The sequence below is a fragment of the Hordeum vulgare genome, chromosome 1H, assembly GCF_904849725.1.
Source record: "Hordeum vulgare subsp. vulgare chromosome 1H, MorexV3_pseudomolecules_assembly, whole genome shotgun sequence".
Lineage (NCBI taxonomy): Eukaryota > Viridiplantae > Streptophyta > Magnoliopsida > Poales > Poaceae > Hordeum > Hordeum vulgare.
The window spans coordinates 238197729-238218322 of record NC_058518.1 but is presented as its reverse complement, the minus strand read 5'-3'; the positions used below and the strand labels follow the sequence as shown (position 1 = coordinate 238218322).

General features: G+C 46.1%; 1 protein-coding gene across 1 annotated transcript; it reads left to right on the top strand.

The window, feature by feature from the left end:
* Positions 1–4404: 4404 nt before the first annotated feature.
* Positions 4405–20315, top strand: LOC123429645. The gene is made up of 7 exons (XM_045113662.1): positions 4405–5693; positions 5915–5985; positions 6108–6192; positions 6706–6791; positions 6912–6996; positions 7388–7680; positions 20227–20315. The coding sequence occupies exons 1-6, from the start codon at positions 4553–4555 to the stop codon at positions 7564–7566; spliced, it is 1647 nt and encodes a 548-aa protein (XP_044969597.1). The 5' UTR covers positions 4405–4552; the 3' UTR covers positions 7567–7680; positions 20227–20315.
* Positions 20316–20594: the final 279 nt, after the last annotated feature.

Below are 20594 nucleotides of genomic sequence, written 5' to 3'. Positions count from 1 at the left end.
ATGATGAGTTTTAACTATTTAATGATAGAAGATAAGAGCATTTAGACCACTCTAGTAATCTAAAGACTTTCATGTTTGTTTATTACGGAAGGAGTTTAATTAAACAAGGGTTGAATAAATCCTCATATTTAGTGGGACGCGTCTAGCCGGTGGCCATTGGCTGGTTATACTAAGCATTCACCCCGATTGAACAACTTTTTGTCCCCATGTCATAAAATTAGGAAACCCCTCACGTTATGTCAAAACCAGTTTCACATGGTCCTTTCATGTTCCTTTATACTCCTTCTTTAAACTAATATAAGAGCATTTAGATCACTACTTTAATGATCTAAATGCTTTTATATTAGTTTATGGAGGAAGTATTACGCCAAGTGCAAGTGTAAAGAAGTGTGAACATATTAAATTGGGACTTCATTTTCTTTAAAAAGCCATAACTTTTGAATCAAGAACCAAAATTAAGATCTACTTTCACCGTTGAAATCCTCACGACGTGCTCTTTGACATTAAATCTTGTATGGGTATAATTCGATGAAATTTTTTAGGCGTAATTTACTCCTTGTTTTGTGTAACTGCCTAGCAATCGATCTGTAACTACCTTATAATCGATGTGCAACTTTCCCCTATTCGTGGACATACAGTTTTCCTTCATGTGAACATGTGAACGCATTTAATACGATTTTTTAGAAAATTGTCGTAACTTTTGAACAAATTTCGAAATTAAGATTGGCTTTCACGGTTGAAATTCTCATGATGTGCCCTTTAAAACTAGATCTCACATGGATATATTTTGTTGATCTTTTGGGTGTGCAATTTACTCCCCGTTTGGTGCAACTCTTTCATAGTCGATGTGCAACTGTCTTATAGTCGATGTACAACTTTCTTACTACCCATGGACGTGCAATTTTCACCAATGACACCTCCATCCCAAACTACCTCATAAGTAGTTTCGTCTGTTGCTCATGCCAATTGTCTAGTAGTTGATGTGCAACTTTTTTCTTGGCATTGAATGTGTAGATTTTACTATTTGTTGCCTCGCCTAGCAATGGATGCGCAACTTTGGATGCTACTCGGCCAACTACCTAATAGTGATGCGCAATTTTCCCCTACCCCCGTGGATGTGTAGTTTTTTCTGCTAGCATCCCGTTCGAACCACCCCTAGTAGTGAGATGTATACTTTAGCGCCCCGTCTATGCGCAACTTTTTAGTACACCTCATGGATGTGCAGTTTCCATCATTCAATTATCCATGCGAGTGCATGTGTAACTTCGTCTGTTGTCTTGACCAACTACCTAGCACAATATGTGCAACTGTGCCTATTGTCCCGCCAACTGAAACTAAACATCCACAAATAGAAAGGAGAAAGAGTTGCATATCGACTACTGGCAATTGGTTGGAACAAGAGACTAAGTTGCACGTACTGTTGGTAGAGTAAGTGGGGCACGGTGTGCTAACGGTGAAAAACTACACATCTACAAGGACGGGGTTGCACATTGACTACTAGGTAGTTGATGAGGACAAAAGACTAGTTGCACATTAGAAAAAATGGTTGTCATGGTTGCTAGGTTGAAACCTCATAAGAGATTGAATCATGCAGCTTTAAAATTTATTTTGAAGAAGTTGCACAATACATTACTAAAGTTGCACCATCTAGTAATAAAGTTGCATCATATATCATTAAAATTGGCATCTTTTTTTATTGAAACATATCCATGTGAGATCTAGTTTTAAAGATCGCGTCGCAAGGATTTCAATGATGAAAACGGACCTGAATTCCGACGCGAGTATTAAAAGATATGACTTTTTTATATTTAAAACCTAAAATAAATGCACATGGAGTTGTTTTTGAAATCAAAGTAGCATCGTAAATACATTTAATACCGATAACAATATACACTAGCAGACAAAAATAATAATCAAACTATGTAAGCGTGAAGCCCCACCACCGGCTCCTTTACTTAAAAAAATACGCATGTACTCCTTTCATAAATTAATATAAAAGCATTTACAGAGAGAGTACTTTTAAGAATTTAGGCATTTATATTGGGAAACCGCTAGGGATCAGACTACCGATCCCTGCTTCCCATCAGACTAATCATGAGCCATCGGATTAGAACTATAAGATCCGTGAGATGGCCCTCTGGAGTCTGGGTTTGCATTAAATTACATCCGTAAATCAGGTACTACTAGTTATGCACGCCACTAATTGCGTGGGATTAACTGCAAGGATTTGTAGGAAGCAAAAAAAATTGGTTTCAGGAAACTACTTGCAGATTTGTAGGAAGCAAATATTTTAACTAATTATTAAATTCAATTTTCCTTCCTATATATGCAATTAATATATACTTCCACAAACGGTTGCAATGCCGTGTAATAGTTTGCTTCCTTTAGAATAAAATTGGTGTTTCCATTCATCGAATTTTTTTCTTCTGTGGTGAATGTTTTTTTGCTTCAATGTAATAAAAAATTAGGTTCTACATAACTGGTTATCTTGTTTCGAAAGCATTGCTATCTTGCTTCCATCGACTAGAGAATAGCTTCCATCAACTGGAGAATTGCTTCCAGCCAATCCAATATAAATTTGCTACTATCAAAGAGAAAATCAATATTACTTTTAGAACCATAGCATCTTGTTTCCATCCACTTTAGAATTTCTTTTAACCAAACACCCCCAATGAGAAAAATATTTCCAATGTCACTATTACAAATGCTTCAAAAGTTTGACAAGAGAATAAAAACTGCTATCAGATGGAGTATGTTTTGATGGACATAGTAAGTCTATTTGCTTCCATGTGTCAAACATCCGCTTTAAAACAAAATGGCAATTGCTTTCTAGTTGTGTCTATACACCTTGGATGAGGAGACCATAAGATTGACTTTGGCACAGCTTCTTGAGGCGTCGAGCAGCATAGGTTGTGTGCATGTTGTCGTCGGAATCAAGGGATCATGTACAACATCACATAAGTAGGCCTATGCCTGCTTTATCATGTAGCCTTCATGGTTCTCGCATCTGGGGGCTCAGGAAAGGGCGAACTTCCAGAGTATAATACTGCACCCTCAATCAACGACGCAGGTTTTGCAGCTGTCTTTGAGGCATAAAACTGCATCACTGAATCGAATTGCCGCAAAATAACTCTTCAAAAACTCATGGGTTCCCTCCACTTCATGATGCTTATTGAAAAGGAATAACTTTAGATGTACATTAGCAAATATAACCATATGCTGCTTGCAACAGAAACTGGAAGAATGAAAAATAAGAAAGAAAGTATATGGGATTATGGGTCGCATCCTTCGTCAACAAAAAAATCTGACTCAAAAACTTGATTCTATTCCTTCAAATTAAGATCAACAATGTACTACATGGGAATTTTAGGAAGCATGGACTTTTTCGCTATCAAGTACAAACAATATGAAGCATGGAAATGAAGAAAATTTATGTAGTGTAGAAGCACAACTTTAAAAGGATGAACCAAATGAAACAAAGACAAGGTGAGGCATCAGAACAATAATACTTATGAATAAAATGTATGCACTGCCGAAGCACAATTATACGTATGAAGCATGCACATTTGGTTGCATCGTATTAACGCAAGTCTTAACAACTGTTGCATAAAAATTGGAAGCATAGAAAATGATGCTATCTCAAATGAATGATCTCAATCGGAAGCATACAAATTTGGAGATGTAAACTAGAACTAAATTAGTTAGCAAAGTCAGTGGATGATTCTGTAAATTTATACATACCAAATTGAGATGAAAATAAATGGATTAACTAGGGGAGATAAGAAGAGGTGCGGGCCGATTTCATATAGATTGGCGATGCTTGTATCATAGCTGGGAAGAAGGGACGTCGTTGCTGCTTCACTTTTGAGAGTCTCAGCAGACAAATAGGTTCACGACAGCGCATCAGGGAGATGGGATGGAGAAGCAAAATCACACACAGATCAGCAAACTTCTCACCAAGAAGACCACCATGACCGCTTCAAGGGAGTTTGTAGGCATCGGGGTAAACCACACTGGGCTGGATGGTGCTACGGCAACATGCAGGTGGAGAGCTACTTCCATACCTGCTGAGTGTTGACTCGTCCATGAGACCATGTTGCTCGCCTACTGAAAGAAGAAGCCTGGACTCATCGGCGACGCGGTGACAAACGGAGAGAATTGGATCGGAGTTGAGACGGACGCGATGGGAGTGGAAGAAGGAATTGGGGGCAACGGGTGCGGAAGAACGGGACGCGGGATTTGTGGAGATCGTGAGTTTTTTGCGGTGTGATTCGATTTATTGGAACAATAAATGCTGGAATTATGGACCGTGAGATGGAAAAAGAATCAACGACAACAAAAGGGTCTGACGATTGAGAGACTCCAGACGTCTGAGCTAAAGCGTTTCCCTTTATATTGGTTCAACACATCATATTGTGAAATTTAGGTAGGCGCTGGAGATGCCTCTAAACCCCATTCCCAAGAAAGAAAAGCGAAGCTTCGAATCGCCGTTTCATCAAATCCCCATCCACATGGGCCACCGGCCACCGCGCACCTCACTCACCTTCGGCTGATGCCTGAAGCAGCGGCGGCGGCGGCGGTGCCTTCTCCTCCTCCTCTCCCCCAACCTCCTTCATCGCCGCAATGGATGATACTTTCAAGCGTCCCGGTTGTGTTCGCCGAGGACATCCCTGCGATTGATGCCTCGTTGTCCAGGTCGGAACTCTTCAACATCTCCCTCGACCTCCGGAACCCACCTGCCATCTCCCATGTTACTGTTCCCCGTCGAATTTGTCCGGCGGAGGCGACGCCGAGCGATTTTCCTCATATTATCTCTGTCGACCGCATGGGTATTTATCTGATGTACACACCTGGTTCTTCTGAGCTTGCGGTATGCCTCCCGTACAAGGGTATTGCCGGCGAGGTCGACACCATTCCGTGCCCCCCTCTCCCGATTGACAACCTAGGAAACACCGGCATCATATCCTGTCGAGGGCTTCCGGACTATGCCATCTGTGAGCTCCGTCCTATGCACGGTACCAATTACGCCACCTTGCAGAGCTACTCAACCCTGTGGGGTAAGTGGACCGTCTCTGACAAGCTCCAGTGCGACGGGCTAATTCCGAAAGGGTGGGGTACCAGCGCCTCGGTGATCTCGCACGAGAGGAGGTTATGGTGGACAGACCTCTCGTGCGGCATCATTACTTGTGACCCCTTCGCCGGGGGTTTCATCCAGCGCCAACATGACCCCTTTGACGAGCAGCAGCTATTGCACTTTATTCCACTACCAGGGCCGGCTATCCTTTCCAAGTCCCAGGATTACTTGGACAAGACGAGGTGTGTGAAGGTGAGCAGCGGGAAGCTCCGATACGTTTTGTTCCATCCATGTTCTCCGGAGGTACAGGCTCCCATGGTCAGTATGTGGACTTTGGATGACCCTGCTGCTGCACACTGGTCGCTTGCGTATAGTGTATCCTTCACTGAGATCTGGTTGAGCCAAAGCTACAAGTTGACTTGTCTACCAAACATTGTTCCCAAGCTTGCGCTGGTCCACACACTGGACCCCAATGTCCTGTATTTTTTCAGCTACGGTCGAATATTTTCGGTGGAAGTGCACTCGCGGAAGGTCCTTCACTGTGAGCAGTACAACATGATCTTTCCACCAGAGGAGCACCACTGCTCCCGCTTCGTCTATGCTTACGAGTGTAGTCGTGGTACATACAATACCTTGCTAGCTACTGGCCTTGTTATCTCACTTATCTGATATACAATATACAGATACATTGACATGATACATTGGCACAATGGTGCAATTAAATGCCATTTCCTCCAAAATAGTAGTGTGGTTGTTTTCTTTTTTTGTTTCATTTTAATTTGATTTTTTTGACGATTGCCATATCATTTTGTATATTCATACTTTCCTGTGAACATTCAGGTGGAGAAGATCGGATGTTGCTCAATGATATTCCGATATCATCTATCAATAGGAAACCGTTATCGCTGCTGGTATAAACGCATATCCACATCCATTGTCTTATCAATATTAATATATTGGGTTGGGGAACCTGCTCGCTATTTCTCACCGTTTAGGTTCATGTTTCTGATTTCTCAAATTGTTATCTGGACAGGAGAATCAAAATTTTGGCATTGAAACTGCGGGCAGTACTTCTAGAATCCATCAAGAGAACTTGTCATTCCTCGATAATTTCAGCTGTAAGTCCGCTTTTCCAGTGATTTGGCTTCCTTTTTAAATGCTAAATTTGACAATGTCATAAGACTTGTGTAAAATTTTACGGGGTGATCCATGAAAACATGTGTCATGAACAATTTAGCCGGCAGCGTTGGGTAGCAGGCTATTAGCATCCATGAGCCACATATAGTTATTGCTGCTATCAATTAGATTTTAGGATCTTGAAATAGTAAGGAAATGATAGTTTGTATTTTTCACCTTCCATTTTTATTTGATTTGGGTCAGTTATATTCTATATTTAGTTGTAACGCATAAACCATACACCAGAAGAATATTTGATGGAAACTAAATCTTCGAGCACTATTAATGAAAATCTGTGCAAGATACGGAGGATGGAAGGTCACATGCATTGAATTGAATTTGTGGTTTTACTGTGAGCCAGGGTTGGCGAGGATGTCCAAATATCTGTGTTACTTTTCACTATTTCTGATATTGCCATCATGATTTATATATTCATATCTCTTGTGAACATGCAGATGGAGACCCTGGGATGCTTTCACAGTCGTGCGCGTCCAATGATGGCCCAACATCAGCTGTCTGTGGCAAGCAATTACTGCAACAGGTAAACTACAAGACCACATCCATTATTGTAGCAATATTCATATAATGGGTGTAAAGCATGTTCCTTGCTTCCCACTGTTCAGACTTGATATTTCTGATTCCCAAATAATTATTTGCACAGGAGAGTGGTAATGGTAGCATTGATCCCATCAGTAACACTGCAAAAACTCATCAGGGAAAGTTGATAATTCCCAAAAAATTCTGCTGTAAGTTCGCTTTCCAGTAATTTTGGCTTCATTTTACATGCTAAATTTGACAATCCCTCCAGACTTGTTTTTGCCCCTGTTTTTTTGCCAAGGCCGAACACCATCCCCAATTCCTACTTCCTCCAACCCGGTTCATCCTCCTCATCCATGAAACAACTTTGACTTTTGTTTTGTTTCCAACTAAAAAACACCACATTTAATCTCCAAAAATAATGATTGGGCTAACATTTTCTCTAAATTATACAGCTCCCTGATATCCGCTGCTATAGCATAAGTCCGATTTAGAGAGCAAGGGGTCTAATAGTAGAGCTAAATAATTTTTTGGGGTAAAATTTATTTGTGTTGGCCAGAGGATTATCAAAAACTTATTGTTCTACTGTTTCTTTTGCAGCGGACAAAGTATTGGAAGGGTCACACATTCATTTGTTTAAGTCTGCCCAAGACCTAAGAAACAGTATTGATGCCAGTAATTTGGAGTTCTTATCAAAGAAGCAGGCCTTTGCACTGCTAACAAATGCCAATATTTTCCAAGTGTCAGCTACAAGGGGTATAACGGAGGAAGCATATTGAGCTGATGGTTCCTGCATAGTGGCAGACCAGGCTCTGTTACAACAAATTCAGCCCGCCGATTTTGCATACAGCAGTAGGAGAAAGCAGCTGAAAGAAAAAGTAGCCTCTCTGATGGTATGTGGATTAATAGTTTTTTCTTCTCTCTGCAATAGCTATTTCTTCCAGGAGAGATGTCAAAAGCTTGACATTCATATCTGCATGTCCTATTACTTCCTAGTGTTAGATGTGTATTAGTCTAGCTGTGCCCAGTATTTGTGCCCTGTATTGGGTGCCCTCCTCTGAAACAGACCAACCACTTGTTTTGATCCCGCAGCAGCGAGTTTCCCTATGTTCCATGGTACAAAAATATACTGCCGCAAACATTAAGTTCTATCATACAGCGCAGAATCGTCAATAAGAACGCGAAACAGCAAGTTTTTATTGCCAAAACACTAGTTCTTGCCTATCACCTTGTCTACCAAGTAACAGCTCAAGCAAATTTCTAGTAGCAGAACAAGCAGCAACCAGCAGGTATCTCAGTTTAGAACTTAGTAGATATGTTAGAATAAATCCGAGGCACTCCGTCGATTATCCGAGGACCAAGCAATCACACAAGCACGACACCGAGATTTGTTAACGAGGTTCACCGACATGGCTACATCCCCGGGGCATGACTACGGGCGCTCCTCCCCGTGACACCGTCACAATACCGCATCCTGGCCGTCCTGGGCGTCGACACACGTCGCCGGCTCCCCCTGCACGCCTGTGCTATTATGTTGGCATAGGTTACATCGTGTGTCTACCCCGCTATATATGAGAGGCTTAGGATACAAGTGTCCTATCAGGACACGACTCCATATCCTGTCTAAACACAATACTACTCAGAGTCCAACTGTAACCTACCGTGTACACAATATTCGACACAACTCTAACAAACTCCACCTTGGCGAATATTCTCCACTACCTTGAATTCATCTGTGCGTCAAACTTCCATGTACATTGGACTTGAGCTTATCCATGAGCACCGCTGGTACTCCAAAGACTCCATGTGACTCCACCTTCAACTTGTAGTTCCTTCTTTTCCAGACCGTAGTCAACGCTTGAACGAAATTAAGCTCCACATTACTCTAGTTGAGCTCCCAACTTCCAGAGTATCCAACACCATCACACACCGATCACTGACCTGCGTGAAAGTGAACAACTCATATTGGGTGTCGCACATAAGAGTTACCTGAACTCAACATCACCGCTCTTCCTTGACCTCCCGTCTGAAACTTGAAGGAATTTCACCATTACTTGTAGTCATCCCGAGTCAAATTTGCAGTTGTCTCACCACATGTATGACCACCAGAGCCCTGGCCCGTCTCCATGTCCCGTGCGTACTGCACGCCTCGGTGCTATTACCGCATCGAGCCTCTGCTGTCCCGGTCGAGTCTCAAGGGCCGCGAACCCACACCACTCAACCCCCACTGCAGAGTACCACCGATCATCACCGACCGGTGCCGAGTATCACGTCTCCATCAGACCACTGGTACCCAGTCCGATCCACGTGTCTCTCTCTATCCGCTGAAATAGGCTTCGACTCTCCACGTATTTACGCCGTAGCCCCTCCATCAGCACAGAGTGAAGTCTTTCACCAGACTCCAGCTCCACCTTCAACATGACTCCATGTAGCTGGCCCTGCTACCCCGTGCCCTGCCGACTTCAAGCTCTCATGTGTGCACTGCCTTGAATCAACCCTGTGTCATAGTCTGTTGAAGCTGCACAAGCCCTCAGACCTGCACCACGTGTTTCCACGTCCCAGAAGTTGGCCACCATCAGCATCACGCTCCTATGTTGTCGTCGCTGAAATCACCGCCGTCTTCTTCTTTGACCGACATCCCCGTCGATCCGTCAGACAGTCCAGTCTGACCCAGCCGAAAATTATCTGGCTACAACCATGCTCCACCTTGCGTCATATCCGCCTCACACATCTCCGTGCATTGCTTGACACCTTGTGTATGCATGATCCCGTCGCGACGTGCTCTAGACTCCTCCAAACCTTATACGCACATTGCCATTCTTGCCACACGCATCACAGACCCTCACGCCATCATCCCATACACAACCCGTGTACAAAAAAAAACCAAACTATGCCATGTAAGCCTTCCTGTTGCACTTGGTGATGGAGATCAATCCAGAAATCCATCACGTACTCCTGTAGGCTGTAGATGCATTGATCTTTCCTTTTCTTTTTTTGATGGTTAGCATCAATCTGCTACGTAGCTTTCTTTTTTTTCCCTTAACAAAACCTCATATCACGATCAGATTTCCTTGGCTCTACACAACGAACACGTACGCTCCTCGGCCAGCTTGCGCTGCCTGGCGCTGGCACGATCAATCTCTGATCCATCGCTGCACCTCCGGGCTCAAACTGCCATACGCGCACGCGTCTCGCACGCCTTACACTCAGCCGATCGATACGGGTCGATCGCCGGACGCCAACCCAATCTCGCCGAGACAGCGAGTCCCTGCACACCGCTTATGTCTCCACCTGCTACCTCTGATTGCTCCTGATCTGATCTTCTTGTCGCCCCCCGTCGAATACCACACAAAAAATCTTTCAATCAATCAACTTCGATACGATTATTCTGCACATTGATTTCAACGCGACTTCCGAAGATCCATCCTCTAGATCATAATCACGACCTCTATAAACCTTGCTCATGATACCACTTGTTACGCAATCCCGGGTCCGCTAACACCAGCGTTTCCGACCCACATGCGTCAACAGGCCCAACCGAAGAGCAACACCGACTTATGACAGGCCTTGGGCCCTCTTCCCCCAAAAGACTAGCCTGTTAGGAGGGGACACCCTCACCCTTATAAGTCGTGTTATGTCTCCTCCCACAATTGATGTGGGACAAAACCCAACAATCTCCCCCTCACACATCGGTCACCCATGGGTCCGCTAACACCAGCGTTCCAGCCCACCTACCATGACCGACCACCCGTGAGTCCACCGAGATTTATTCCAGGCACCTGGGCTCTGATACCACTTGTTACGAATAATCCGAGGCATTCTGTTGATCATCCCAGGACCAAGCAATCACACAAGCACGACACCGAGATTTGTTAACGAGGTTCACCGATATGGCTACATCCTCGGCGCCTGACTATGGGCGCTCCTCCCTGTGACACTGTCACAATACCGCACCTCGGCCGCCTGGGCGCCGACACACGTCGCCGGCTCCCCGCGCACACCGTGCTGTTATGTTGGCATAGGTTACATCGGGTGTCTACCCCGCTATATATGAGAGGCCTAGGATACAAGTGTCCTATCAGGACATGACCCCATATCCTGTCTAAACACAATACTACTCAGAGTCCAACTGTAACCTACCGTGTACACAATATTCGACACAACTCTAACAAGATACAAACCAAGTTAAACTGCACGCTGTCCCTACAGACTATGGAGAAGAAACAACTTGGGTGCTTTGCAGACCATGTGCAACTAGAGGGAATGATTACTCCATTCGTCACGCCTGGATAACAGATGCTAGATGGGTTCTCAACGTGCGCACACACAATTTTTGGCTGCCCAAAACATACGTTTTTATGGTATATTTCTGTTCAAAAAAATAATTCTGATTCCTTATTCAGTGACTCTTTCCCGTGCAGATTTGGATTTAATAGGAAGGCAACACAACTAATAAACACGCCCAATTTATTTTACATCTTCGTTGGACCATGTAGTACCATTTGAGCCTCTTGGCAATAAAATAGAACACATGCAAATTGAACATTAATACTTAGACTGTCTATTAAACAAATAGAAGTCTCCTAGGTTCTTTATCTCCAGGCTAAACATGGTGCACATTGATGTCACTAAACCATAGTTTAAAAACCACCAACGGTCAGACCGGAAAAAACCGTAACCAGTGCCATTTGCGGTTGGTTAAGTGTCACGGTCCGTCTGCCCTCCATCCTAGTTCCCGCCCTTTTCATGGTGCACCGCCGTATGGACCTGATTGAGACCTCCGAACTATCACCAAAGTTGGAAGCGGAGGATCCAGAGGTGATGGCTGCCCGCAGCTACACGCAACGTGCGCCATCGCAAGCAGAGGAGGAGGAAGGTAGCTGCGGAGGAGGAAGGTAGCAGCTAAGATGGTTGGCGAGGCGCCAGCTCTTAAACTCCAGTACCCTCCTGCCCTCTTGGTCTACGGAGCTGCGACTGCCGTATTACTATGCCGCCAAGCAACTCGGTCTTCAGTAGCAGTCCCGGACCACCCTTGGCCCTGCACATGCCATGGGGCGTCGACCGCAATGCGACAATCAATTCCGCCGACTCACCATCGCGCAGCTCTTCCGGAACCGGACGTGGGGCATGTATTAGCTCGGCGCCTGCTATCTGCGTTTGTCTCGACCGGGCACGACGCCGGCTGACGGTGGGGAGATGTTGGACATCATCCACGACGGAGGCGGCTTTGAGGACAGACAAGTGGATGACTCCTAACCGGAGTTGGGGTTAGGAAATATGCAACTTATATTCCCATGAGGCCATAGGCCGATATATATACATGTACATGTGTGGAATATATGCAGGAAACCCCTTATACAATGGGATAAATACAAAAGGGTACATGGCTATATTATATATACTCTAACACCCCCCCTCAAACTCATGGTGGATGAACAACACCGAGTTTGAAGAGATAGAAGCCATGTTGCGCTCTAGTCTGGGCCTTCGCCAGGAAATCTGCCAACTGCAACTCGAAAGGCACATACTGAAGAGCAATAACCTGATCCTGCACACCAGCGCGCACATAGAAAGCATCAACACCAATATGCTTGGTGAGCTCATGCTTCCCAGGATCGTGCGCAATGCTAATAGCACATGTACTGTCATATAAGAGCAGAGTAAGTGTAGTGACAGAAACACCAAAATCCTGAAGTAACCACCGTAACCAAGTCACCTTTGTCGTCAAAAGAGCCATAACTCGCAACTCAGCTTCTGCACTCGAACGGGAAACTGCAATCTGTTTCTTCGTCTTCCAGGCAATGAGAGAACCACCAAGAAAAACAAAGCAAGCAGAAAGTGAACGGCGATCTGAAGGATCACTAGCCCACGTAGCATCCGAATAGGCCTGAAGTTGTAAAGAACTGGAGCGAGGAAAGAATAGACGGTGAGAGATCGTGCCCCGAAGATATCGGAGAACGCGAAGGAGGTGACTATAGTGAACGGAGGTGGGAGCAGAGACAAACTGACTCAGAATATGAACCGGGTAAGAGATATCTGGATGAGTGACAACTAGATAGACAAGATTGCCAACAAGATGACGATAACGTGTCGGGTCAGGCAGGGGGTCACCATCAGTATCACGGAGGTGAACATTGAGCTCCATGGGAGTCTCAACAATGCGCTTGTCAGTAAGAGCAGCACGAGCAAGAAGATCCTGGATATACTTTTCCTGGGATATAAAAAAGCCATGAGAGGTAGAAGAGACTTCAATCCCAAGAAAGTAGCGAAGATGTCCAAGATCGGACATAAGAAACTGCTCACTAAGACGGGCCTTTACAAAGGCAATATACTCGGGATCATCACTAGTGATGATCATGTCATCAACATCGAGAAGAAGAAGACTCCGACCATGAGGAGAAAGGTGGACAAACAATACTGGATCATGAGCACTTGTTGAAAAACCAGCGACAGTCACCATAGAGGCAAAACGCTCAAACCAGGCGCGGGGGGGGGGGGGGCTTGCTTAAGGCCACAGAGAGAGCGACGAAGACGACATACCATGCCATCAGGAACCGAATACCCAGGTGGTGGCTGCATGTACACCTCCTCACGCAGCTCACCATTAAGAAAGGCATTCTTAACATCAAGCTGAGATACAGACCAATGGCGTTCAGAGGCCACGTCAAGAAGTGTACGTATAGTGGTCATATGGGCCACAGGAGCGAAAGTCTCGGCGTAATCACGACCATGCTCCTGCTGAAAGCCACGAGCCATAAGACGAGCTTCATAACGCTCAAGAGAACCATAGAAGCAAGTCTTAACCTTGTAGACCCATTTACAAGTGATGGGACGGACACCGGGAGGAAGAGAAATAAGATCCCATGTACCAGTGCGTTCAAGAGCAGCAATCTCCTCTGCCATCGCAAACTTCCATTCAGGATGAACAACAACCTCATGATAAGAAGTCGGCTAAAGAACAGCAGCACCAGCGGTGGAAAATCCAAGGCGATCAACAGGCGGACGAGGACGGGGACGCAATCCATAGGTAGGCTGAGACGAGGAGGATGACACATCCGCAGAGGCATCCACATTACGTGAACAACGAGTGAAATACTGAGGAAAAGATGGAAGAATACAAAGAGGAATTGTCAAGGTAGAATCGGGGGTGGAGACGAAGAAGTCACCGGAGATGAGGGTGCAGAATCCGGTGACATGCTAGGTGAAGAAACCGTGGGAGATGGTGACAGCAAATTGGCAAGAGACGGAGAAGCAGAGGTAGCGGAATGAATAGGCAAAGGCTCGATGAGAATGATAGTTGTGTCAGGAAAAGTGAGGAAAGAGATATCTTGCACTGAAAAGGTGGAGGAAGATGGCGCGGGTAGAAGGGACGAGACTCATCAAGAATCACATCCGGAGAAATACGCATCCGACGACCAATAGGATCCCAACAACGATAGCCCTTATGCTCATCACTATAGCCTAGGAAGACACACTCAACAGACTGAGCGGATAGTTTGGTGCATTCACGAGGGGCAAGAAGAACATAGCAAACACAACCAAACAAACGAAGTGCCGAGTAATCGGGGGAACGATCAAAGAGACGCTCGAAAGGAACACACCTTGCAAGGCAGTGGACGGCTAAAGGTTGATGAGATACATGGAAGTGGAGACAGCCTCACCCCAAAAGTGAGGCGGAAGAGAGGTGGCGATCATCATCGCACGAGCTGTCTCAAGAAGGTGACGATGCTTACGCTCAGCCACACCATTCTGAGCATGAGCACCAGGATAAGAGAACTGAGCAAGTGTACCTTGCTCAGCGAGAAATCCACGCAACAATCTTGGAGATATACTCTCAGCAAAGTCAGCACGGAACACACGAATAGGCGTAGAGAACTGAGTGTGAACCATGGCAGCAAAATGCTTATAGATAGATAAGACCTCACTACGAGAAGACATGAAATAGATCCACGTGTATCGAGAGAAATCATCTATAAAGATAATATAGTAGCGATGGCCTCCCTTCGAGGCAATAGCAGGGTGCGAAGTCGCGCAATCTCGTCATGAGTGAAGTACACAGCTGAAGTAGGTGGTTTAGTGGCACGAGGAGAGAAGCGACCACCACCACCTGTGGAAGTCGCTAAGTATGGCGGTGTAGCATGCCCAGTATCGTCGGCAAAGGCCGGTGGAGAAGACAAGGTCGTGTGCAGACAAGCACCAAGCGCCAAGGGAAGACGCGTGGACGAAACGTAGTCCATGAAGTCATAGGCACCAGGACAACCGGTGAAAGTCGCGAGAGGTGTCGGGGAAGAGCGACATGCACCGATGAAAGTCGCGAGAGGAGTCGGTGTAGAGCGACAATCACCATATGTAGAGCTCGCAGGAGGTCCAGAAGAAGAGCTACCAGCACAGCCGTCGGGAGTCACCGGGAAGCAAGGGACTTCAACGTTGCGCGCTGGCGTAGACATTTTTTCTTTCTTTCTTTCTCTTTTTTTTACCAAAGGAACTCAGGCAACGTGAGTTGCAGCAGATGTTGGCTGCTCGATCTGGAAATCAAACCGACCTGGAGGAACGGCAGAGCGCTGCAGCAGCAGCATCTCGATCTGGAAATGCACCCAGCCTTGAGAAAACGGCGAAGTGCTGCAGCAGCCGCGGCGAGATCCGACTTGGGGGCAGCAGAGGACCGACACGGGCCTGGGGCCGCGGAGGACCGGCGCGGCGGCAGCTGCGACGGAGGACCAACGCGGGCCTGGGAGCGGCGAAGGACCGGCGCAGCTGCGGCGGAAGACCAACGACGTGGACGAGTTCCGACACGGGAGGCTGGCGACGGGATCCACCAGAGACTGGATCGGGGAGACGGGATCCAACACAGGAGGCTGGCGACGGGATCGAGGAGCCGTCCCAGTCCTGCGATGCACACGGCAGAAGGGCGACGACGAGCAACGGCCAGAGAGGAGAGTGGCGGCATGGAGCGGATCAACAACAACTGTTACGACGTGCAAAAAATTGACCTAGCTCTAATACCATGTTAGGAAATATGCAACTTATATTCCCATGAGGCCATAGGCCGATATATATACATGTACAGGTGTGGAACATATGCAGGAAACCCCTTATACAATGGGATAAATACAAAAGGGTACATGGCTATATTATATATACTCTAACATCGGGCACATACACCCAACAGCCCGGCACGTATACCCAGTGGCCAGTCTCATACACCGAGCAACCTGACCTTGAGCCAGAGCCAGACGATTGGTTGGCCGGTGCCGACCCAAAGAATAGGGGTAGGGGAGAAAGTTCCAATTTGAGTGAGGACGAATTGTGTGTGATTCGTGGTTGGTCACTAGCCTTGATTCGTTTCATCGCTTCATGGCACAGAGCAAAAGGGCTCAACCTTCTGGTCGGATTTTCATGCTTGGTTCCATGAGCACAAGCACTACGATCACTATTGCAAGGTAGCGATCAGCTATCATGGTCCAAAGTCGCTCACCCATCGATGGTACACCATTCAAGATGTTCATGCTTGGTTCCATGAGCACAAGTATTATGATCCCTATTGCAAGGAAGCGATCCGGTATCGTGGTCCAAAGTCGCTCTCCCATTGATGGTACACCATTAATATGCCATCAACAAGTATGGCAGCCATTACAAACAACTCCAACCTGTGAACAAATCGTGCGCTTGTCCTAGAGCAAGTAAGTTATTTATGCGTTGGTCATTTGGCCGGATATGCTATATGTGTTGGTCATTTGGCCGGATATGCTCTATGTGTTGGTCATTTGGCCGGGCATGTGTGCATACTGTTGACCATGCCCCTTTTTGCTAGCCACCCCGTGTATGCACATTGTTCATGAAGGTGGAGAAGAAGCACTTCATCTTCATGCATTGTTGTTTGAATTTGAATGCGCATCCCAAATGGCTACTATCCATTGCCAATTCCGTTAAGACCGCTGCAATCGTTAATAAAGAGGAAGATGGTGATCCAACCGACCCAACAAAAGGAGGGCTTGAGCCGGCCAGGAAGGTTAAAAGGTGGTTTCGATGGAGGAAGTGGAAGGAAAAGCGAGAAGGGGCGATGGCCAAGATGATGGAGTGGTTTGAAGACATTATGGCGAAGGAGGCATGTTCAAGCACAATGACACAAGAGGGAAAAGAAGGCTGAGAGGTTTGACATGTTCTTGGCGGTGACAGAGAAGAAGATCAAGCTCGAAGAGAAGAAGGTTGAGCTCGTGGCCAACTCAAACAATGCCAAGATGTTGACCTTGAAGATGGAGGACTTGGAACCCGATGCGACAAAGATCGTGCAAGCCTACCATGCAAGGATGTTCAAGCGTTTGGCGGTTGAGTTGGAGGAGCCGGCCGTTGAGGAGTAACCGACTGCACAGTGAAGAATTTGCCATTGATAGCCGTCTGTCCATGCAAAAATTGACGTTTTTTTGCACGGACAGCCGGACTGTCATCTTTTGGCATCTATTGGATGTTAAAACTTGTTGAACATCCGGTGTTTTTTTGAATTTTGGTTGTGATGCATATGTTTGCAACTATTTTTACATATGCCAAAAATGCTATTGATTCAACACATACATGTCAACTAGAGTAGGCCAGACCTGGGGCGGACGTATGGTGCAAATGGTTGGACGGACGGCTCCAGTATCCGTGTCCGTAGGGGTTTACTGTGTCTTATTTGGGGTACACAGTTGGAGATGCCCTTAGCAGGTTTTGCCTCCCGAATCGGTCACTTTCCTCCAACCCCCAATTTGCCCCGCTCGATTTGCGCCGCCGAGCGCCACGCCGTTGCCACCCCCGCGTGCCCACTGCCCGCACTGTTGTCCAGTGCTCGCTGGATGCACTGCGCCCACGCGCAAATATTGGAGTGAGTCAGCGCAGCCTGCCTCTCTAGGTCAAGGGGACAATCGCTGCCGCTGTCCTCCCGAGTTCCTAAGTCGGATGCCCTGACCTTGGCCTGGCATGTTCCATGTTCTGATTCTTCTCTTATCTTCAATTCTTCATTTGCGATGTTTATGCTGGTCTGTGATAGCGTGATGCATTTAGTGTCATATGAATATTAGAGAAAATAATGCTTGTTTGCTGTTGCTAATGATCTATTCAACTATGACTGTATGAGAGTATTTTGGTTAATTTGATATTTGAATATCAAATTATTGATGCTTGTTGGCTGTTGCGTGTGTTCATGGTGGCTGCCGTACACGGTACACCAGTATGTGAGCCATATTTGTGTGTGCGCTTGTAGGTTGTAGGCTTTTATACTTTTGTAGTTGCGTCCCATACTGCTATATTACTCATTGGGATGATAAAGCTGATTACTCTCACATGATGTTGCATATATTTTTATCTATTGGCTAGAGTATTTATTGTTACTTTCATGAACTAAAAACCGGACATCGAACTAGTGGACCGGCGGTCTGACCAGTGAAAACATGAACCGAGAGCGCCTCACCGTTCGATCACCGGTCCGTTTTTTTAAACTATGAGTAAAACTGGAGTTAGCTCCATGCAAAAGGCTACATAGAAACTGAACACCAAGAGGACTTGGAACATTGTTCAAATAGAAACTTCAATGTGCCCATGATAAGATACCGACACGTAGTTCTGAACCTGGGATCACCCTCATATACGAAGCAATCTGAAGAGGATCTAAGTCCACCATCATCTGTGTTTATTTGGTAGTACACTTGTTGGTGTTGTGGGCAACAACTTGCGCTTCCCTCTCAGTGCCTACTGGTACCAACTACCAAGTATATACTTCGGTGCATCTGTCCCACAGGCTGCCTCCACTGCTCGCTTTCTGCCGTTATTTTATTGGAATAACATGTATAAATCAGGCCACATTGGCCCATAGCAGTCCAAGAATCCACTCTCTAACATGGTATTGAGCATAGGTTAAGGCTCTCATCCCAGCCATATCATTATGCCACCAACTGCCACTTCTTTAAGGACTCCTTCCTGGCTTCCTCTGTACTGGACCTTCCAGCTCCTACCCCAACTGCCATCCCAGTGCTGCAAACTTGGGCGCTGCGAAACAGATCCCCTGCATGTTGTCTCTGCCTAGTTCTGTTATTCTGTTAGCTGCCTGACACTGTTGCTTCTACAGCCACCATGGCTGTTCACGATGGCCAACTCCGGTGCCTTGGGTGCCGTCTCGTCCCGAAGCGTCCCATCATATTCAACCCACTCAATTACTGAGACTAAGTGGCGCATTTCCTGCCATGCTGGTGAGTCCTCATAGCGGGATGCCATCACTGCTTTGAGGAGGCTCTAGAGACATAGCAGACCTAGCTCCACTTCTTCAAGGGCTTTGGATGAGGATGCTTGTTCATAGTTCAAAAAAGCGCTATTAGGCGCTCGCCTAGGCGTGCTTAAGCGCTGGGCGTTGGCATAGCGCCTAACTTTGGCCCTAGGCGCTCAAAAAAGCAGCCTTGAGGTCCTCCGGCAAGAAATCAGCCTTTCCGGCCAGGAATCATGTTTCTCAGGTGATAAATCAATCTCCCCAGCGAGGATGAATCCTCGCCGACGAGGGATTCAACTACTCCAACGACAAGTTGACTGATTCCAGCGAGGGATCGAGCTTCTCCGGCAAGGGACAGAGGAAGAGGGAGAGAGGACGAGGGGCAGAGGCGGCGTGAGGAGGAAACCTAAATTTCCCGTCTGCTGCACCATACGAGAGCTTCACTAGGAGAATATGAAGATGGGCCTGTGGTTTAATGGCTAGGCCAGCCCATCTAGCTTATTTCTTCAGGCTACAGTACTAACACCTACTCCCTCCGTTTCTAAATATAAGTCTTTGTAGAGATTTCACTAGTGAACTACATACGGATGTATATAGACATACTTTAGAGTATAGATTCAATCATTTTGCTCCGTATGTAGACCCTTAGTGAAATCACTTAAAAGACTTATATTTAGGAACGGAGGGAGTAATTCCTAGTTGCGCCTAAGCTAGAAAAGCGCGAGTAGGTGGCCAACCGCATAATTAACGCCTAGCGCTTTTTTGAACTTTGCTTGTACTTCTTCCTTTGTGGTGGCTAGAATGGATGGTGACTTCACTATGGAGCATGGATATGGTTTCTATATTTGCGGCTCACTTGATCTGGGGAGCACCCTTGCCTTAGCTACAAGCCAGCTGGGGATGCTATGCATCTCACCATTTTTCATCAGCAGCAGTCACTGCAGTAGGGTGGTACCATCGTGGACAGTTGCTAGACTACTAAAAAAGGGGCTATAACTAGTTATTGTCTACTAGTAGGTCTTAAATAATGTTGGATATTTACTTCCTAATGATGAGATCGATGGGATTGGACAACTGGTTGCTCCATGGGAACATAGTGGTCTGAATCGGAACTGCTCCAGCTAGGGAGCTATGTAAGAAAATAAGATGCTGCTGTGAGTATGGAAAAGTTATCTTCTACACCTTATGCTTCTGTTATTTGTTTCAGATTTCAAGCACCATAAAATTATGCCAGCATACTATGGAAGGAAATATGTGGGAAAGACGGCGTTATACCATTCAAGCCAATGATACACTCGGTGTTATTCAGTGGCGTTCAACACACAAGGTATACTTGTTAAGCATCTCATTTCTGTTATTGATTTTATTTTTAATTTCCATATCATATGTAATTGTAGTGTTTCTTTACTGAGTGCAGGGGGATGATGATGGACACTCCTGCAGAACGAGGTCTGAGGAGCTTGCAGCCAAAGGGGAGCATGCTGATCAATCACTACCTCCTGACCCAGACGTACCAAGGCGAATACATGGTGCTGATACTGCTGCACCAAACACACCTGGACGCACTAATGATGC

Bases quoted from the DNA above. Each gene is read 5' to 3' on its own strand.
- LOC123429645 (XM_045113662.1), top strand. From the start codon at position 4,553: ATGCCTGAAGCAGCGGCGGCGGCGGCGGTGCCTTCTCCTCCTCCTCTC. The intron at 5,694-5,914 runs GTACATACAATA...GTGAACATTCAG, and splicing joins TGCTTACGAGTGTAGTCGTG to GTGGAGAAGATCGGATGTTG. The intron at 6,193-6,705 runs GTAAGTCCGCTT...GTGAACATGCAG, and splicing joins ATTCCTCGATAATTTCAGCT to ATGGAGACCCTGGGATGCTT.